This window comes from Apostichopus japonicus, chromosome 23 (assembly GCF_037975245.1).
Source record: "Apostichopus japonicus isolate 1M-3 chromosome 23, ASM3797524v1, whole genome shotgun sequence".
NCBI lineage: Eukaryota > Metazoa > Echinodermata > Holothuroidea > Aspidochirotida > Stichopodidae > Apostichopus > Apostichopus japonicus.
This window is the reverse complement of record NC_092583.1, coordinates 1,311,698-1,332,478: the sequence shown is the minus strand read 5'-3', so window position 1 is coordinate 1,332,478 and position 20,781 is coordinate 1,311,698. Positions and strand designations below refer to the sequence as shown.

Below are 20,781 nucleotides of genomic sequence, written 5' to 3'. Positions count from 1 at the left end.
GTTTTTAAACTGTTATACTTTTTCTTATTGAAAAGTTAAACATGAATACTTAAATAAATTTTTCTGAGATATCTTCTAGTCCTTCCTTACATCTCTTTTGTATGAACCCCATCCCCACCCATATTCCTTTGCAGAACCCTTCTTTCTTTTTCTCTCTCTCTCTGGCTCCCTCTCTCATCCCCAATACCGCTTGACTTTTCTCTTTGGATTGATCGTCTTGGTGATGACAGTTTGGTCTTACCTTACTTTCCTTGATCTGTTTCAGTACTAGGTCAAGCGTGATGAGTCCCTTCCAGCATCAGACGTCGCACCCCCAACGATCCGCGGCTACCCGTACTTTCAGCACGTCACTCGGGATCGCTCAAGTACTCAACGAGCGGAACACCAGCGACAACGTCGCAGTGAAGACCAAATCAGAGATAACCGGTGGTCCCGTCATGAAGAAGTACACAGAGGGTCTAAACCTCCTCACGGCCAGTCAAGATAACGAGAAGAAAGCGGAGAACCCAGTGCCCGCACCAAAGGGCGTACACCAGGTCACAGGAGGAATCTTCTCCAGGAACGCCTCGCCCGTGTCGTCCCAACAGGGGAAGATTAAGATCATGGATCAAGCCACGAAACAGAGACTCTTGGAGAAGGTGAAGAACATCAGAGCCACAAGAGACCAAGGAGTGACCAAGGCTTTGCAGCTGCTGCCCTCTCTGGCCGTCATGCCTGCTACGAGGAATTTAGGGTACAGCATGGCCACGGGGATATACAGCAGTCCGACACACGCCCGTCCCGGGGCAAGCTCGGGCGGAATCACGACTTTCTCTAGCATGACCACGCCGAGTATGTCAGTGCCATCACAGGCCTCTTATTCCAGAGGTGGGGGCATGACCACCATGACGTCGTCGTCGTCGAGGTCCATGGGGTTGGGGGACCTGAACAACCTCACAGGACCCTCCTCGACTTATAGACACATGACCACTACTTCTACATCGTCCGGCGGAAACACAGCTACATCCAGTACTCCTTCCGGGCAGGGTTTAAATCTCTTTTCAGGGACAAGCCCGATGTCGGTCATATCTGGACAGAGTAGGGGTCTCAGTGCCATTCATAAGCCAGGCGCATTGTTGTAACCCAAGAGGGTAGTTTGAAGGATACCCATGTGCCATCAGGTCCAGTCTCATATTGTCCCTTCCTACCAACCAGGTCGGGGTTGTGTTTCAGAACAACATCACTGGTATAAGCAGCAAAATCAAGTATTGAAAAAGAACAAAATCGCAGTTTAGACACTTTTTGATGGATTTAATTTATGTCTTTTTAACTTTCTGAAACTACCTCTCCTGGAGGACAACTTCAACGTCGAGAAAATCTCACTCTGGTCTGTGATTACAGTAGACCTGTATGTTACATACAACCCCCGGTATTTTAAATATCGAAGAATTTGATTAATTTTGCAGGGGGTGCATATCAAGATGTCATCACGCATCATAATACTTGATTAAAAGCAAAGGATGACAGGATATTAATTACCCAGTAATTAGTGGGACCTGTCCAATAACCATTTTATGGGCCTCTTTTGCCTATTAACTATTTTAAATCGTGTGTTTGTGTGTGTGTCTCAATTTTAACATGGTGCTTTATTATGCCATTGTGGTGTCTTGATGTCTCCAAGGCTTTTTGTCGATATTTTTCACGCCTTTATTCGCTCGATAGCTTTAAAAAAGAAAGCCGCTTCAACAATTCTTCGCTTTGCTTTTTATTTACGGAATGGCTCGGGTCAGTCGAAAATGGTCTGCGGTGTAAAAAAGGAAACATTTCAAAAAAAAGGAAAGAAAAGAGAGGTTGATAGCAAAAAATACTTAAAACTAGGGATGATAAAGAGAAATTGTTTGCCGTCGAAAAAGATTTGAAAGAATCGGAATGTTCCACCTAATAAAGAGTTGTTGTTTCCATTTTGTCACAACTCGCTTGCATTTCTCAAAACTTCATTCGAGTGAAGTATTTTCTAAATGTATAGAGTTAAGCCTACTGTCAGATGCAATGGAACATGTGTATAGTTTATTGTGGAAACGTTGGTTTAAACTGGCATCCACATGATATGCATATTCATACCCTGGGTCTGCCCACCCCTAAAAACTAATCAATATTTACATCATCTAAAAAATTGTTTATTCTCAAGCAGGACGGTTTAACAGTTGATTCCTTCACTGGTTTTAAAAAATATTAGTTATAAATAATAAGAATTATTTTAATGCAGTGTGCGTCTCTTAATTATCAGAAAGTCCCATGGGACTTGATGGTGATGTCATTCTTGGACAATTTTAACAATTTTTAGGAATCTGTTTTAACCATTTTAAGAACCATTTCTTCATTTTTAAGCAATATTAATTTCTATAGTTGATCTCTGTTGATGCCTTACAAAAACCCAACACCTCTGCACCCCACCCCCCTCCCTTTCCCCACCTGCTATGTTCTTGTTAGCACCTCCATGGTGTCAAGCGTCCACTACAATTACATATCCTCTGCCTCGTTCTGCAAACACTAACCATGATCATAAATTATCAATATTTTGGTGACAAGTGTTGAAACTGAATTGTCCAGCAAAAGTAGCAGCCCTCTGAAATCAGGGATATGTGCCACATGATATACTGAAAGAACTGTTAAGGTGTACCCAAGAGAAATTGCAATCATTGTAAATCCAAACTTGGTGACACATCTGCTCTATAATATTTTCGAAATGAACAAAACTCCAGAAATGATGTCTGGCCTTTTCCAGTGTAATCAGGATGACCCAATGGAGATCCCGTCTGTTCTGTTAATAAACACATACGGTTACGCTGAAATCGTTTCTTTCAATTCTCAAATAATGAGCTGGTTGACCTTTTCAGCTTGTTTGAATTGTCAGAAAGACGCATCTAGAAACAATTCGTTCCGCTTGTCCGCCAGTTTGGCAGTCTTGATATCAACATCTGGATATCTAGTCACCGAGGCAGAGTGTATACTAGACGGTGCCCTTATGTATCATGGTCCCGGCTGCCTCCAAAGAATTTCAGAGTCTGTTCACGGGCAATAAATTAATGTTTCAATTCTTGTGTAAGAAATCATTCTGGTATAGTTTATTTGTAGGATTGTTTAAATTTGATAATATTTAATGAATATCTCAGCCACAGGACATGTTTTTATAATTGACAGTAGTTGGAGATTTGACCTCTAGCAAATTGTCGGGTAGTATTGCGGTGACCTTTAAAACATAAAAGATTTTTCAGTTTTTGGTTTAAATTACTACATTCATCATACTCTACTAGTACAGCATAAAGTTTGATAAAACACAAAGACATAAGGGATTTATTTTTAAACTCTTTGAGTCTGTAGATTCTGCACGGTGGTCGTCGGGGGTCATGTGCTCTGTGTCTGTTTGATGCAAGGCTTTTTGGGAAAAGTTATTTTATTTCCCTCCTCAAATAGCCATCAGGTGGAATGTGGAAGTTAGTTTTTTTGAACTGAAGGGTAGTTAAGTCGTTTATGAGGGACTGGTTAAAGATATCTAGTGTGTGGTTGTGTGTGGCACAATGTGTTTTTCTTTCTCATTTTAATCATCATCATCATGTCAAGATTTTGATAAAATGAAGAAAAGGAGGAAAGAATTCGCAGGTTTAAAATATTAAACAAATTATTCACTAACTTTAAAAAGTTTAAAAGTACAATATAACCCAGTAACATGGTGGTAAAGGAAAGGAAAACTTCGGCTCTGTAAACTTTCCTATAACATTTACTATAAAGCTTCTTGAAGTGGTTGTTTGAGTGGGGCCTTTGAGACAAAAAACTATGTTGTTTCGGACTGTTTGGACTGCAGCAACCCCACCATCTACTCCTATAAAACCAGACTTCGGGCAAAAGTTTGATGCAAAGTGCATTTTAAAAGGTTCCAAGAAATTTACATATTATTTCAATTTTTATGGCCAAAGAATAGGGGGAAAATTTATTTTACTTCTGATTCTTGTTTTAGGCCTAACCTTTAGGATAAAAACGATGGAAAACAGTGTACTTTGTGACCACTTTTTGAACCTTTAGAAAACCAACAGATCGTGAAATTATTCTCCATTTTTTTTTGGTATCTACCCTGGCATATTGCTTTAATTGACAGGTGCTTTTCGGCATCGGTTGGTGAGATTAAAGTAACAGGTGCTTTAGTGTTGTTATATGGACTGTACAGCTGAAGTGATTTGGCATTTTTTTTCTTTTTTTTTCCCTTTTTCTTTTTCAGTTTTTTTCTGTTAAAGTAATAAAAATGTACTCAATTTTCATAGTTGTGTTGAGAGAGTACCATAAATATTTGAAAGTGTGATAAAGGCATAAAAATGGATGTACAAAATGTTATCCCACGAGATCTGAACACTTTTTGCATAGTGGGAGTCTGGGAGAGTATTCTGTTCGGGTAATGGTAATTCCCTCGCCATTGCTTCAGATGCTGCCTGTGTGTCTAAGCAAGGACGGGCCGTACATTTCATCATTAACCGGTGACCAGTGGATGAACTGTTATGTGAATGCCCTGATTAAAAACCATCACATTTTAGACTTAGAGTGCTTGAAAGCTTATTTAGCTAGCACACGACTTGGCTTTACTTTTGGTCACTAGAATCTCATTCTAGCCAATGTATGCCTGAGCTAATTCAAAAAATTAGTTTGTAAGACATCTATTTTGCGTTTTATACCGCAGTCCAATTACAGAGTATGTAATAAGGCAATGAAAATATTGATTTGAAATGTGTATTGAATTTTCATTCATTGCTATTTAATAATTTTGTTTCATTCTTGTCCAATTTAATTCATTCAAATTATTGATTTTCTGATTTACACACAAAAGTCAGTACAGGGTTTGTTGTAATGCTCCATTTTATGTAACCTCATACTGAGGACACTACAGAAAATGTAGCTTTTAAAATTTTGATGTAATTGACCATGTCTCTAAGTGAAACCTTTTGGTTAAAAGTAGAATGAACATTGGACCATAAGGGTAACCAATTTCTGTATTCTTCTTAACATGTATGAGGTCAACAGTTGTCTTGGGTTACAGACTTACAAACGTGGGTATCGTGGTTACACATGAGGTTGATTGGAAGGTTTGACGCAGGAACCCACCATCATGCGTAGGAAAATGGTGGTGTTCTCAATCAGCGGGGACAGGAAGGTGGAATAAAGAGGCTAGTATCAGGAATTATGGATAAGAATAAAAGGTAGATCTGCTCCCTGTTGGAATAGTAAAATAAATAAAAAATAAAAAAAAATTAACATGAAAATAGGTCTTCAATTTTTACAAGTGGTTATGTATATGCGACGATAACACTTGACTTAAACCAAAGATAAACATGTCCTTTTCATGGTTGATATAATTCTTGTCTCTCTCTGGACAACAGAGATTAAAGAAAGGGAACAGTAGCACCAAAGACAGTGTGGCGATGAACAGTGTTTGTTCAAGAAAGCAATTTTTGCTTGTTAACAGAAGCCTATAGTCTTGAAAAGCTCTTTTTTTTTTCATTTTCTTTTTTATGTGACAGGGGTTGGTATGTCATAAATTGTGTACTTTATGGTAAAGTTTAACTTTGGGGTGCATTTAAGGGCAGCAGAAACTTTCTATTGAGTTTCTTATTGAATGTAATTAAAGCATGATGATTTCTCTTCACCCTTTCATTTCCACCCCCCCCCTCTTCGCCCCACTCCCTCGCTTGCCTTTTTATGTTACTTTATTTCTTTCTACCAAAGCAAGCAAAATATGTATTTTAAAAAAAATTTGAGGGTAAAAAAAAATTGCTGTCCGGAGGAGCGTATGAGTGTGATATGTGCAGCTGTGAAATGTTAAGTTGTCTGTTGGTATGTACATCAATTATGTGTGTGTGCATGTGTGTATGAGAGGGATTTGTGCAATGTTACAGTGATTCTTACCCATGTGTGCGATTTGAAACTCTTGGGTGATTTTTATTAAGGCTGTTTATGTTTCTTCGAATATTAAACTGGAATACAAGTCTATATATATATATATTTGTAAAAAAATAATACGATTGTGCTTTACATTGTACAGTTTTAGATTGATTATGCAAAGCTCTTAAATTCCGTTCAGCGCAAGCATGTGTCCTCTGTTGCACATAGCCACAAGCAAGCTTTCGCAGAAATGGAAGTTTGCTGCTTCAGGCGTAAATCAATATTCATTTCGGTAGCTTTTAAACCCTTTCGTGGAAAGAGGGGAAATGATTTTGGTAAACGGAAAAGCAGTTTGCAGTATTAACTCTTGAGATTAAATTCTGTCTTGTTTCACAAATTTTATCTTGTGGATATGATTTATTTTAAACTAAATGAAATGAAATGACTTAATTACTCTTCATGGTGGGGGAGGGGTAGGGGGGCATTCAGCTGATGTAATCTGTAAATGCTGGTGTGTTGTACTAAGCAATACTGTTTGACCAGGCTCTTATTGAAGGTTTTAATATGAAAGCTAAAAGAAAATACAAGGTTTTAAACGAATATGCATTTATGTTCATTTATCAGCTTAAAAGCAATAATACTTTTGTTTTCTCGGTTCAAATTAACACTTTTTCTGTGTTTTTGGTGTTTTTATAGACAGTATACATCATAACAATTGTCGTTATTTTGATATCAAGACCAGCAGTTAGGAATCTTTTGAGAGTCTTGTCATACAAATGACAAAGTCATTAAAACTTACTCTCCATTGCAAGAAAGTGTGAAGTTACTGAAATCAAAACTGTTTGAAATGTGAGAGTTTGGAATCAATCAATACAGCTGTTACTCTGGTCAAGGTCGGTCGCGAATGTTAAGATTTCTTACTAAATGTTGCGATCATTCAAATTGATCTTCAGAAGGCAACATTCAGAATTGGAATATACACTTGATGGGTGCGGTTGGTGGGGGGGGGGTTGTTACAGGTGGGGGAAGGGGTTCTTGTTGGTGGGAGGTTTTGCAGTGGATACATATGGTATCATTAATATGTAATGAGGTAATTACAGCAGTGTGTACTTATTGCATGTTTTTAAAAGGTTCGTTTAAAAAGTATCCTTATGCATCCCCCTCACCACCCATCGCCCCACCCTCCATTGTAGAAAAAATGGAAGAAGTTTCTTCACTTGCCTGAATCGTAAAATTTTGATTGTGTTTGTGTATTGGATCATATAGGAACATTAGTACTCGTGAATATTCAGCAACAATATTTCCTATCAATGTTGTCATGCCTCATGCATATTCATGATGTTTGCAGTCGATTATATTTCAGTTTCAATCGACAATAACAACAATTGTTTTCAACACTAAGGAGAAGGCTGGTATACATGGTATCTCCTGCTAAATATTTAAAGGCACATACTAACTATTACTGAGTAATAGCCAGAATATCTGTAACAGTTCGTTCTTTCGTGTAAATTATACAAATATTAACTTTGAAGTTGCTTACCCCTAACCTATGGTAATATGAATATGTAATACTATCCTATATACTACAAAAACTTTTTGTTTTTAAATGTTGCGATCTTTTACGAAAGTAGAGTTCGTCATGTTCCTCAAATATTAGGAATAATATATTTGAAGAAAAATCTTATTGTATTGGCTAATTAACGTGGTAATTAGCAAAAAAAAAGATAAGTACACCATTTCTTCTGTGCAAGGTTTCCGTTGCGGGCAGTAAGAATAAACATTATTCTTTACGTATGGGAAATTTACTCTTTCTTCAACGAACAGTGATTCATTCATTTCTTTCCCTTTTTTTTTTTTTTTTTTTTTTTGTAGCTGAAAATTTTGAAAGGATTGGAGAGTTATCATTCACGCTAAAGTGATGACGTCACCAACACAAATTGCATTATTCATGTTTCATCTTTCATTAGTCGATAATGAACCAATACTCCTCTAAACTGCTCGCAGACTATGAGAAAAGAGAGAGATTGGTTGCAGCCGATTCAATTTTGTAGCATATGAAACGAAATAAAAATGTACAAATATTGAACAGTGTCTGTTGTCTTTGTTGACATATCTTGTCTCAAGTTACAGTGGCCTGCACGTCACACTATATTATCCTTCGTATAGGCCCATGTCTATACTCTACCATTGGAGCAAACACAGAGCAAAAAAAAATAAAGGAACATCTCTCAATACGTAAGTGTTGTCATAGACTTATATGGACTTCTTTCTTTTGGTATAAAATAAGATGCAAGGCGTAGTCCGGCCATAAAATAATACGGAGGCACCAAAAAGTACTTTTTAAGAAAAGTCACCCAGGAAATAACCTGGGCACGAAAAACTGATCCGCTCTCGACCCCATTCCCCTTGCATCGAGACTGTGACTGTGTGATAATCGTCAGTTGTGTATCACGATTCCCCTCGAAAGGGAACAGATACTACACATGATCTTAGCCAAAAGGTCTGCTTAACGCAAAACTTGCCCAGAAAAGGACCCCTAATCACAATAGGCTCCCTGCTTTTATATGAGCCAACGAGAATAACAAGCATAGCAAAGAAACAGATGATTGCCTAATCATAATGACCAGCTACGCATGCCGATGTAAACTTATTTTGAATTTCATTTGCATGATAAAGGGAAAGAATTTGTTACACTACTTCACTGTTCGTTTGTGCCTAGATCTGTCCTCGCATGTACAATGTATACACCTTCAAGTCGTCCACTGTGCATCATAAATTCGTTGTGAGCAATGCAATCGGAAAGATCCATTTTTCCATCTTCGTGTCTTGTCTTAGAAGGAGAAAAATCTAAATTTGGCTACCCGGGAGCCGGTGAGTCAATTTGAATTTGATCTTGTATATACCAAAAATATGAATACTTTTCATCTGGCTATATATATATATATATATTTATATATATATATATATATATATATATATATATATATATATATATATATATATATATATATATATATATATATATATATATATATATATATATATATATATATATATATTTGGTGTGGGACGAAGACAGGGATATCCCTTATAATATATTTGTATTAATGTTTGAGGGCCCCCTCGGGAGGGGGGGGGGGGTTGTAACGATGTGGGTGCACGTTTGTTTTAGGAACGGCTCCTCAACACACAAACACCGTCGCGTTCGGGTCATAAAGTTATGTTTTAAATGTCTAACTTAAACAAAGTAAACTTGAAGACGAAGCAAATTCTTAGCTAAATGCAAATTTTCTACTCGTTTAGGCTTTTCAGTACTCACTCCATCTATCCAGCCTCCCCACCCCATCCCTTCGCAGCCATACCTCTCTAAACATTTCTCAGCATAACCACTACTACGGCTTACATCCTTGGAGGATGGTAGTACCAGCCTCCCAGTGAAGTCGACTGCCCCCTCCACTCCTCTGGCTGACGCTAACTATAGTTTTTATTAGTTTACTAATTTGATTTTTGTTGTTTTGTAAACGCTTCTTTACTCTTTCTCTGTCCTCGTTCATTTACTGGTCTGCTTTATTTTTAGTTTTGCTAACCTTCACTGGAGCTTCGCACAGCTCGATCAGGCCAACCCCCCCCCCTCCCCCAAACCACCACCACCCTCCCACCACACACTACGGCTTACGTCCGCTTCCCTGTATGACAACATACTCAGTCATACTCTGTCAATTCCTTTACCAAACAATTAAAAACAGAATGCTGACACATGACATAAACACTGTTTCTCAATCTGTTGATATAGGCCGAGAGATACGTTTGTGTTACTGAAGACGAAAATGCGTTATGTTTGGAGATATCTTCGTATTGACAATGGATGGAAAATGTTCATGTAAACGAAACATCGTCACGGCATTTTCTCCCGCGTGGAAAATCCTTTTGAGCGACATCGGCTTCAACTTCTCACCCGACTGGAGAGTGAACGAAGTCTCACTGTTATTAAAATAATTCATATCGAGGAGGTCTCGCTTTCGAAACCACCTACCGAGTTAGAGACCGTATTGCGCGTATAGGGATAGCTAAATGAATATCCTTAATAATCGCTATTGCCTGAAATAATATGTTGACAGTCAATTCAGAGGTTGCTAACAGTGGTCAAATTTTTCAAACGGTGCAGTCCCATTATGCTTGACCCCTTGTTGAACTTTCTGGTCTTGTCTGGGTTTTTCAAGAAGGTAGATGTCGAAAAGGCAAGAGTATCGCCCTCTATTTGGACAACAGAACACCTCTTAATAAAGTTTCCCACAGAAAATTCCTGATAGCCCCCCCCCCAAAAAAAACTCATTTCTCCTAATGTCTGGTGTACATATTCTGAGGATGCAATACATATATGTAGATGAAGAAACAAGGCCTTTTTCAATATTTTGCATTATTCTGTGGGGGGGGGGGGGGGTACCCACTGTGCAATTGGTACCTCACGGAGTTCATTGACTTACAGCCTCCATTTTTTACCTTCAAACCCCCCACCCCCCCCCCTACCCCATCCTCACCCTCCCGACGCCCTTATCACACCATCCACACTTTTCATGCATGGTCATTAACATCCAAGTACCATGAGAAGCTATAAGGATATCTGAAAGTAAGACAAAAGAATCATCAATTTTTTTGGTTCAGTTATGGTTTGTTTTCCGACAATGCATGGTTAACCCTTTGTGCGAACTAACACTACTCCTGATCACTGTCGAAATACCTTACCACAGTTAGAAGAGCATACATCTGTTCAGCCTGAAATGTTAACCATTGTCGGGGAATGTGTTTTTTTTTCATCTCTACGCTCACATTTCCCTGCAAACTTGTAGTGGTCAGGTAGGTAAATATTTGGGTTAAGTAACAGATTAAATGTCTAGACCTGTATCCAATGGGGGGGGGGGGGGGTGATTTTGGTAAGGCACTTGTAATTCAGTTGAATGATTCGGTATCTATATATAGAACCCACACAGGTCGTCTCCGCCGTAAATATTGTCGCTAAAAATGGATGCATGCTGGCCGGTACGAAATTCTACGTTTGCACACTGAGAAGTCCTACATCACTTGTTATAGTGGCGACCTTTCAACCCCTAGGATGACCATTTGTCATAAACCCAATAAATTCTAAGACGATAAAAGTAACACTGAAAAATAGCCGGGGTAAATCGTTTAAAAAGTTATAGTCCCACGACAACAAATTATTGGTTCTGTGTAATTTCTATATAGATATCTCAAAACCCAAGTGAATTACTATCCAAAACCCAGTGAATTTCACTCCGCGAAGTATAGCCAAGGACAAACTAGTAGTGCCCTGGTATAGTTTTGTCCTCATACTGGTACTAGCTTTCTCGTACTCAGTCGCGTTTATTTTCGAGCCTTGTACTCGCATTCATACTCACATCAAGGGGGGGGGGGGGGATATTCCAATTGGACGCACACTACATGCATATATGTGTACTTCAACAAGTCTGATCGAGGGTTATATTTCGACCCACAAATACGAGAGTATAAACGTCGCAAGATGCTACATTATTATAACCACAATGACTATTTCTTGCCTCTGTGAACTATATATATACGTCTACTGACTGTTAATGGATCAGGTTTGATATATCACCGTAGGTCGCTAATGCAAAACGACTGTTCTGCTCAGTCTAGGTTGTATTTCTCAAACCGACTGGAATTATTGGAAAATGATCCTTTAGAAAGAGCTGTGACTTAAAAGTAAAAGTGGCTGGACTAGTAAGCCTAACACACCGGTCATAAGGTCAGTTCCTGATAGATGTAATTTACACAAAACATTCTAGGAAAACCAGGGGTAGGAAGCTTCCAAAAAGTGGGGGGCACAACATCAGAGGGGCACCTTCTCATTCCACAAGCACCACTTGTGATGCTATAAACCGATACACAAGTTATTTACAAGACTGTGATATCCACCAGTTCAGATATGTGGGCCTATTAGATTACAGGTATAGGCTACATTGCATATGCAGTTATAGGCTTATACTTGCTTTATCAGACCCATACAGTGAACGTTGAATAGCGCGTTTTACGACAACTCGCCAAGCATGTGTATATAGGTAGGCTAAGTCGAGGTCATAGCGCAATGTAAATACACATACACAATAGAAAGATTACAACTCTTCCATTTATTGTAATGATTGGACGAGTTATAACATATTCCGGAAGTCACCATTTAACTAACATTGACAGTCCCATTTCCTATGATCCATCAATACAGGGCTATTCCAGGATAGCACCACCTCCACGCGGAAAATTTCATCTCTAATTATTATTTTATGTTTTTATTTCTCTCTCTCTCTCTCCTTGTACCTTTTCCCCTTCTGTATCATTGACGATCGTATGTACTTTTGCGGTTGGACGATAACCTTATACACCGAACTGTTAAAAAATAATGAGCTTCGTGTGGCTGAAGATCCGCCGGGACAAGGTGACGTTTCTGAAACACCGGTTACTGTCTGCCTGTACTACTCCACCATGGCAACAGTCGGCAGCCTTTCGGACCTTCTCTCGGCGTCTCTCTTCTTGTGTACTTTATTGGGATCACAGAGGAACAGTTGCGCGCAGGAGGACCCACCTCCCCTTCCAGGTAAACATAGTTATCAGTCTCCGTATATGTCTTAACGTAAATCTACGCGTAATACAAGAGCGATTCGTGTGAAGGAAACCCACATATACGCACACACACGCCAAAAAAAAAAAAAGTGCAAGAGATTCGGGGGTGAAATCTATATAGCAAATCTCTTGCAATACATGAACCTATACACGTTCATGCACTGTTGGAGCAGACCTGGTCGGTTTGTCTCGAATTGTTTCCGATTTAAGCAATGGAGATATATTGTATTTGTTATTTTAAGGGTTGATATGTACGGAATCGCTTGGTCTCTAGACAGGTAAGTCGAAACACGTGTATAGGTATCAGCGCCATAGAGCAGGCTTATTTGTGTAGGCTTTATCGGATCCACGTCTTACAGGCTGACGACACGTTAGCATAATAATAATAATCTTGAAACGTGTATAGACGGACACGGTATCCTACTACAATATATTAGTATAATAATTATGCCACCTATACACCTACAGAAGTCTACAATGCCGGGAATTAATAGGTTAACGGCAATGAGGGAGGTGGGGGGAGAGGAAGTTTTATTCTACAGTTACGTCAATTTACACAGATACCAGTTGCCCGAGTGAAGATCTTTGGAAGTTACAAATGCGACTTAATGAAATCAATATCATCAAATTTCCATACATTATCAATGATATCAAGCTGCAGTCAGCTATATATGTTACGAGTATAGGACGTTCCTCTCAATATCTATAGGCCACAGACAAATTCCACTTAGACCTCACGCGGACCATCTTCAGTACGTTTCATACCCGCGGTACTTGGAAAGGGTCACACGAACGAAGACCTCGGACTTTTCGGGGGCTTTTGTTGGTGTCGCGACCGTTATACACCTGTTTGTTGAAATTTATTAGTTGATATACACTGGTCATCGAAATCCGGAGAAAATGGTAAAAGACCAAACTGGACAAAGAACAACATGCGAGCATCTTAGTAAAAACTGTAAATAATCATTCCTACCTGTAAAAATCCTTAATAACTTGTCACATGCATGAACTCCGTAACAAACTTATTTTGCCGATTATTAGTCCTATTAATTGATGTTTGTACTTGTCCTTGGAATTGGTAATATAGGGTCCTACTATACTATCAAGGGGTTTGAACTTAACAAGTACCAAATTTGTGAATATATGTTTATTCATATTTATTCATATCGCTTTATTTTGTCATATTTATATCAGAGCCCTATTTTAAGAGAGAAGAGTTTGAAAGGAACAAGAAAATTAAATTTGTAAATTTTGCAACATACCCTGGAAAATAGAATATACCTCTAGTTTTTTGGCGGGTTGGGGGGGGGGGGGTTGGGGGGTTCAATTAAGGTGCGTCGAAACCAGGGACGTTACCAGGGGGAGGGGAGCAATGGGATTGATCGCTCCACCACCCTCCCCCACTGACCCCTTTTTGAGTACCTCGAAAAATAAAATCTAACTAAAAGCAGGAAATATAATTAAAGCCCTCTTTTCAGGTTCAAGGTAGCTAAGCAAACCTTCTCAATCTTTCCCCTGAAAAGTTTGTCTGCTAATTAATACAATACACTTATTATTTCCTGCAACGTGGGAGGCATTTTGGGTAAAAAAAAAATCCTTTTTACATCATAGTGCTCCGTTAAGTGTAATAATGCTCCCTTTGTGACAAGTGCCCCTTTTAAAATTCTGCTTCCACCCCATCCCCCTCCCCTTTCGATTTTCTGGCTACGTCCCTGGTCGGAGCAAGGGGTCCACTTGGGGGAAGTGCCATCACAATTCTGTAAAAACTTCAAAACTGCAGGCCTTTTGCATCTATTACAAGTGCCCCTTGTTGTTTATTTCAAAGTGAACCCATCCCCTTTTTTATTAGTACAATGTTCCCGTTTGAAATTTAAGAAGCCCCCTTTCTTGTTGGAAACGTAAGAGGATCCAGTTTGTTGAAAATGTTGAGCTAAATTTATGGTTCTCTCCCGCAAATCAAAACCACATGCCCCACATATACTGACAATCCAATGGCGTTACCCCTCACGGATATTGACCCCCTCCCGTCCTCCCGCCCTTTCGTCCCACCCCCCCCCCTCCCTCTGATTCACATCGCATAAAGGTCTACTACATAATTAATCTAAGGAAAGTATTCTTACATTTTCTCCTTCCAATCGTCTGTTTCAAATGAAATGAAACGGTATACGAAAGATCTGAACTGACATAAATTTCGATTACGCATCTTGCGTTATAAACGCTCACATCACAGGAAACTATATTAATATCGATATGGAAAAAAGCCCTAAACTAAAAACTGACGGCGATCTAACCGTGAAAGTGTTTTTCATGATGGGTTTCACTCAATGACCAAAAATAACAAAATCTCTCTAATAGCAGTTTGAGGAAACGTTTATAGCCCCAATCTCAATGTCACCATGGTGCTATGATCAGACGTTTACCGTATTCAGTGAATCTCTGTGAATGTATTTTATGCTTTTCCGACTAATGTCGTTACATACACACCACGGGCCAACGAGTAGGCTACGTACTAATCTTTACCTAAAAATAATTACCCCCTTTTGAAACCATTTATAGATATGGTTCGCCAAAGTCGGGGTAACCTTACTTTGATATGTATACATATATGATGAGGGACAATATATCGCTCACCAACCCATAACGATTTGAACGTGTGTCGTAGTTGTTTCCAAAACGACTCGTGATATTATTTAAATTGACGTAGCAGACACCATCATACGGTGGCTTAATAGGGACATAGGAAAGTTTTGAAAAAAGAGTGTCCTGACATCTCAAAATTGGACTTTATTTTCTCAAAATTTTGACTTTTTAAGTCAACATTTTGACATTTTATCTCAACATTTTGGGATAAAAAGTCAATATTTTTAAGGTTTGAGAACCCCCCTTGTTTTTCCCTATGTCTCTATTAGGCCACCGTACCATCATGTATGATCACATTATATAAGGGACTGGGGTTTTAGAGTATAGGTCAAGTTGTTTGAGTTTCGTGCCAAGACTCCATCTCAAGTATCTTTCTTTGAACCAAAAAAAATATATATATTACTTGGTGTTGACACATTATCGTTTATTGTAGGTCCTTTCACATTATACTCAGTCTTTGAAAAGTTTACCACTTTGGGCAGTCGGTATAAAAAAATAAAACATAAATTTTGTACTTATAAATGAAACATTGTTTTATAAGAAACGTTGCAACTGAACTTACATAGACTATAGTTTTAAAAGAGTTGCTTTGGGGTAAAAATTTGGTTAATAAATTACGCATCTAATTGATACCAAAACAACCCCACGATATCATGTAGATTAACATGCCAAATATAACCGCCTCTTTGCCACATCGAGTAATAACGATGGTTTGGATATTGCTTCTCTTTTAATATAGAAAATACATTAATTATTATTATTCATACATTATGATTTTTATTATTCCTGGACAAAATGTTACATTCCACTTAACTTGCCGCGGAAGGATGTGACCTTTGGACCTTTCTATGTATGTAAGCCTAGTATGTTCAGTGTGTTTGTGTAGCCTATGCTAAAGACATCATCATCAATGTAGATAACTGACACAAGCGAAAAATGAGGATAAGTTAACGTTTAACTTAACTATAGGTAGCTTACTGCATTGTATATATGCTTGTTCAATATACGGGTGGATACCTGCAGGAAATGTTGAATGACAGGTGATACTTCTGTGACCATATTTGGGTCAAATTTTAGCATATTCTGGTGCGGTATACTGGCGTTAACAAGGAACTCTACCCTATGTACTTTGGACATAAGCAAAAGCAGAAATGGAATTTATTGTCAAAATAATAAATAAAAGAATTCCATTTTTCCCCACTCTAAAACCGAATTGTCTAATTTGATCCTAAATCTGCAGTAAATGACAGCTTTATTTGGATTGGTACGGTATGAACTCAAGGAAAGTATAGAGGCTGGATATCAAGTCAAATTTTTCATACTGAATGCCTGTAAGTTGTCTTTAAGTTCGTTACCGGACGAATTTCATATATATATATATATATATATATATATATATATATATATATATATATATATATATATATATATATATATATATATATATATATATAGTGGGCATGTAAACCCTTCCCTTCCTCCACTCGCCCCCACCCCCACCCCTCCCTTCACCTGCCTTCGCTTCCCAAGTTTTCTCATTAGGGAATCAATCCACGGTGCTGCTGGATTTTATAATCGGATCTTTGAATTAGCAACAACAACAAAGAATGCCAGGTAATCAAAAGATATATAATTTTGGTTAGTATTTTTATACTTCGTAACCCTTGAAGATAGGCTTGAAGAATCTACTGCATACAACACACGGAATATAGCCCAGCTCACCAAATTCACTCAATACATTTCAAGGCAGTCACTCCCTTTACATCTACAATGTGCATATTTAGCTCATGTTTATTCATAAATACTATAGAAATATGAATAGACTTGTAAAATGGTCAATCTTTCATGGATTTTGATCAGAGTTGCAGCTATTTTCATGATTTTAAATGCCTATTAGAGTGATTATGGTAATGTTGTCATTAGGTGTCCGTAGACCTTTAAGTATACTTTGATTACCAAATCGGCTCCGGTAAACTGGTTAAGTTACCGGTAGCTGTATATATGGACAATTTCATTTAAAATATAGCTTGAACCTAACTTTACATATAATGTTCTTATTATCTTGTCATGTTGTATGACCTTTGCTTGCAAAACGAAAACAGGATGAGGGAGCGATATATGATAATGTTATGATACGGTAACATCTACGGTATACGAGTTTTCCTGAATAAAATATCATAATTAAAAAATTAATAGTAATGATATAGACAAAATATAACTAAATTGGTAACCTTGTGAAACGGCTGCAAACATCCCTTCAGCACAAACCGGGACGATACATTAGCATTGTACAAGTGAAAATGATTTCCTGTCTGCGAAATGATTGGAAACCCATGCCGAAAATCTTAATGGTACACTTCAATACCCTAATGTGAACTGTTACGACTATGACGAGAGAAAAATCGACCGTCTATTTTTAAGCAGACCTTTTTTCCGTTTTTTATTTTATTTTAAAATTTATTTATTTCTTTCTTATTTTATATAATAATTCTTGTGTTCTGTATTGCCGTTCGTACTAAGTTGCTCTGGTTAAATAGGGTTCCAACCTCACTGAACATCGGTGGGAAATATTAAATAATGATATTAAATAAGAGGAAATAATAATTGAAACATGTATCGATTTATGACGTCACACCTGCTTGTCCTCAAGTTCGCGTTCGGTACAAATTTATCATATGAGAACTTCGGTTATCAAAAGTACATGCCAATCTACCAGAACGCTTATACATATATTATGCTACACCCTTTTGCCAGTCGATATTCAAAGAGTACCTTTAAAACAAGTACAAATTCATCAGGGCGAGCACCCTAAATGTGTTTCAAACTATACCGTAGGAGTTCCCACGGACTCACTACTAATATACACGTCTGCTATGCATATCTACATACCGTCGCGGTCTTTCTTATTTGGAAATCGCCACGCGAACGGATCATGGCTATATAATAATCGCTATTACTTCATTATTAATAAGTGAGTTCCGCCTATAGGAACTAACGATACCTTGTAGAGACCTACCCAAGATGAACGGGTTGCCGGTAATTCGGCAGTGCAGCACCGTTGAATTGCTTCTGACTGTTCCCAGTTTGCAGATCTAATGACCAAATCCAAGTACCACCTGGATTTGCTTTGATAATCGTGCATGCCGGCATTTTATTCACTAAATGGATAACGTCCTTGAGGTATATCATCTCTAAAACGGTTACTGTCTACGTATAGATAAAACTGATTCAATAGTGCATAATATATATGCCATTTTAACACCCGCAGTCGTCGTCTACACAATTAAAATATCAATTTAATAAATTAATATTGTATTACTAAATATTAAAAAACAATACCCCCGCCCCCCTCCTCTTCCCCTTTTGTTGTTTTGTTTTCTTTCTTAACGACGGATAGGCTGTTATCTCCCAAGTCAGGGGAGGGGGGGGGGAGGCAAAAAGGGGAACCTTTTCGAGTTCTCAAGCTTGCATTACTTACTGTTAATTGCGTGTTTGGATCTGCCATGCCGAGTTCTAAGCATTTATCAAACGAAATGAAGTTTGCCGATAACGAATATGAAAATCATATTTTAACGAGTTAACATCCTTTATTTAACGAATTACTATATTTATTTCATGTTGAGGGGAAGGGGGGGGGTAGGTGTTGGGGTAGGCTGTGATGCTATGCCCTCCTGTGGTGAGGTTTAAGATAGGTTTAAGACTTGAGGGTGCTTTGATTCAAAACGGTGCTACATGTTGAAGAACTTGTATCGCAAATACATGATGCCAACATGTTGTAGGTATAGCAATGACCGATACTCTACGATTTTATGTGATATCCGTCAGTTTGTATGTGTGAGGAGAAGGGGGGGGGGTACAGCCCCTCCTCTCCCCCAGAAGTAGACTTGATTAATTTTATGTCTTTACTTTGGCCCCCAAGATAAATGGCCCCTCCTCTCCCCCAGAGGCCCCCACAGCCCCACTCCCCCACTCCCACAGCCCCACTCCCACAGCCCCCACAGCCCCAGCCCCACTCCCCCACAGCCCCTCCTCTCCCCCAGAAGTAGACTTGATTAATTTTATGTCTTTACTTTGGCCCCCAAGATAAATGTTTACATTCCTTCTGACTTTTTTCTTTTGGCTTCGCAGAGTTCACGGTATTATCTGTTCACAACCGTCTGGAGCCTGGCTTTGAATTAAAAGAGGGCGCTAATCATTTAATGCAGTACGATGTCGCAGTTTCAATCGATCCGTCGAGAACTTCGGCAGAGATCGAAGGATCTGACTTGTGGAAGATCAGCAAGTGGATTAGTCAAAATGAAGATGGATCGGGAAGAAAATTATCATTCGAGGAGAACGTTCTTATACCAGAGCTAAGCTCGCAGGGATTTCTAAAAGAAAGAGATTCTGCTACGCTCGAATTCCTGAATATTATAGACATGCTAACCGCTCAAGAGGGTGTTTGTTCAGACTTTCAGTATTTTTGCGTAAGATTCGACCAATCCGATAATTTAATTCCTGGATATAATCTAACTTACACAATGAACGTAGAAGGAGACGAAGGAGTAACGTTGGTTGATTGCGTTCCACTTGGCCAATGTTACGGTAAGAAAGAAAAACAAAATTCCCATAATCTTTTTCTTCTTCTTATTTGGGGATTAGCAAACGGAATGGTTTCCGTTAGGCATTGTACATATAATAAGTAAGTTCAATTAAGCCTTGGAATGTAAGAAAACGTGTTCAAATGGTGGACGTCTTGAAAAAAAGAAAAGTTACAAGTTGGTTAGGTGACACCATGGGCGGCGGAGTAAGGGGCACAGGACTGACATATCCTACCAGGTTCGTGGAAAACCTCAAAAGTGCCCCTTAATTTTCAAAAAATTACGAGTGTCTCTTTTCGAATATAAAATGGTAACGCCATTTTTCTTCTATCTTTGTAACTTAATTGTTAATGCCATTTGTTATATATCAAAAGTGCCATTATCTTGAAAAAGGGAAAATTGGTTAACCAAAAATGACATGTTTAAATAATATTTGAGAGGGAAAATGTCCAGAATTGATCCCGGTCCGGTAACTGTACACGCCGCTTCCCTCCCCTCCCTCCATGGCCCAGCCATCTTTCACAGCCGTCTTATCAAGTTAAGATTATCTTTCGTCTTATATAGGTGTTTCAGCCATAGACTTCGAATGGTCCATGATACCCCTTGAACGTCCGGCTAAAGGATGTGCACGACCAGTAGAATTGGACTTGTGGGTGAATTTCACAGAGAATACTCGAGATTTGAAAGGTGAAGGACTATGGCGTGTTGGCTTGTACGGTAGTTCGAGTATCGACGGCAACGGGACCCGATACGCTGAAGTCAGACAATCACTGAATGCTCTTCAAAGTGCAGAGCGTTTATCCGACGCGCGGCCGATATCCTTCTCTGATATAGTAACCGACTTCGAATTAGGTTCTATCGGATGCATTAAGGAGTATCCGTACTTTTGCGTGGAATTCGCAAAAGCGGAAGGTCCAACTCCGGACTACACGTTTATAACGGAGATGGGTGACACTTCATTGATATCGTGTGTACCACAGGAATGCAATGCAGGTGAGTTCACTCA

At 38.7% G+C, this 20,781-nt stretch overlaps 2 protein-coding genes across 19 annotated transcripts in view; both read left to right on the top strand.

Moving 5' to 3' along the window:
• Positions 1 to 7,583, top strand: part of LOC139964804 (trafficking kinesin-binding protein 1-like) — a 53,579-nt gene extending 45,996 nt beyond the window's left edge. For all 4 annotated transcript variants that reach the window (XM_071966781.1, XM_071966780.1, XM_071966783.1 and 1 more), the window contains one exon: positions 266 to 7,583. In XM_071966781.1, the coding sequence (XP_071822882.1) occupies positions 266 to 1,121 (856 nt within the window). In that variant the 3' untranslated portion in view covers positions 1,122 to 7,583. The remainder of the gene's footprint in view (positions 1 to 265) is intronic.
• A 1,062-nt stretch (positions 7,584 to 8,645) lies between these two features.
• The window catches only part of LOC139964807 (uncharacterized), a 35,411-nt gene continuing 23,275 nt past the window's right edge, over positions 8,646 to 20,781 (top strand). For 6 of the 15 annotated variants that reach the window (XR_011792095.1, XR_011792092.1, XR_011792094.1 and 3 more), the window contains exons 1-3: positions 12,152 to 12,529; positions 19,324 to 19,779; positions 20,340 to 20,768. Coding sequence is in view for 8 of the 15 variants with exons in the window: in XM_071966794.1 (XP_071822895.1) it covers positions 12,283 to 12,529; positions 19,324 to 19,779; positions 20,340 to 20,768 (1,132 nt within the window). In the remaining 7 variants the exon portion in view is untranslated. Of the gene's footprint in view, positions 8,776 to 12,150; positions 12,530 to 12,630; positions 12,834 to 19,323; positions 19,780 to 20,339; positions 20,769 to 20,781 lie in introns of those variants that run through there. The other 9 variants (XR_011792097.1, XR_011792098.1, XR_011792096.1 and 6 more) reach the window with 4 other exon arrangements.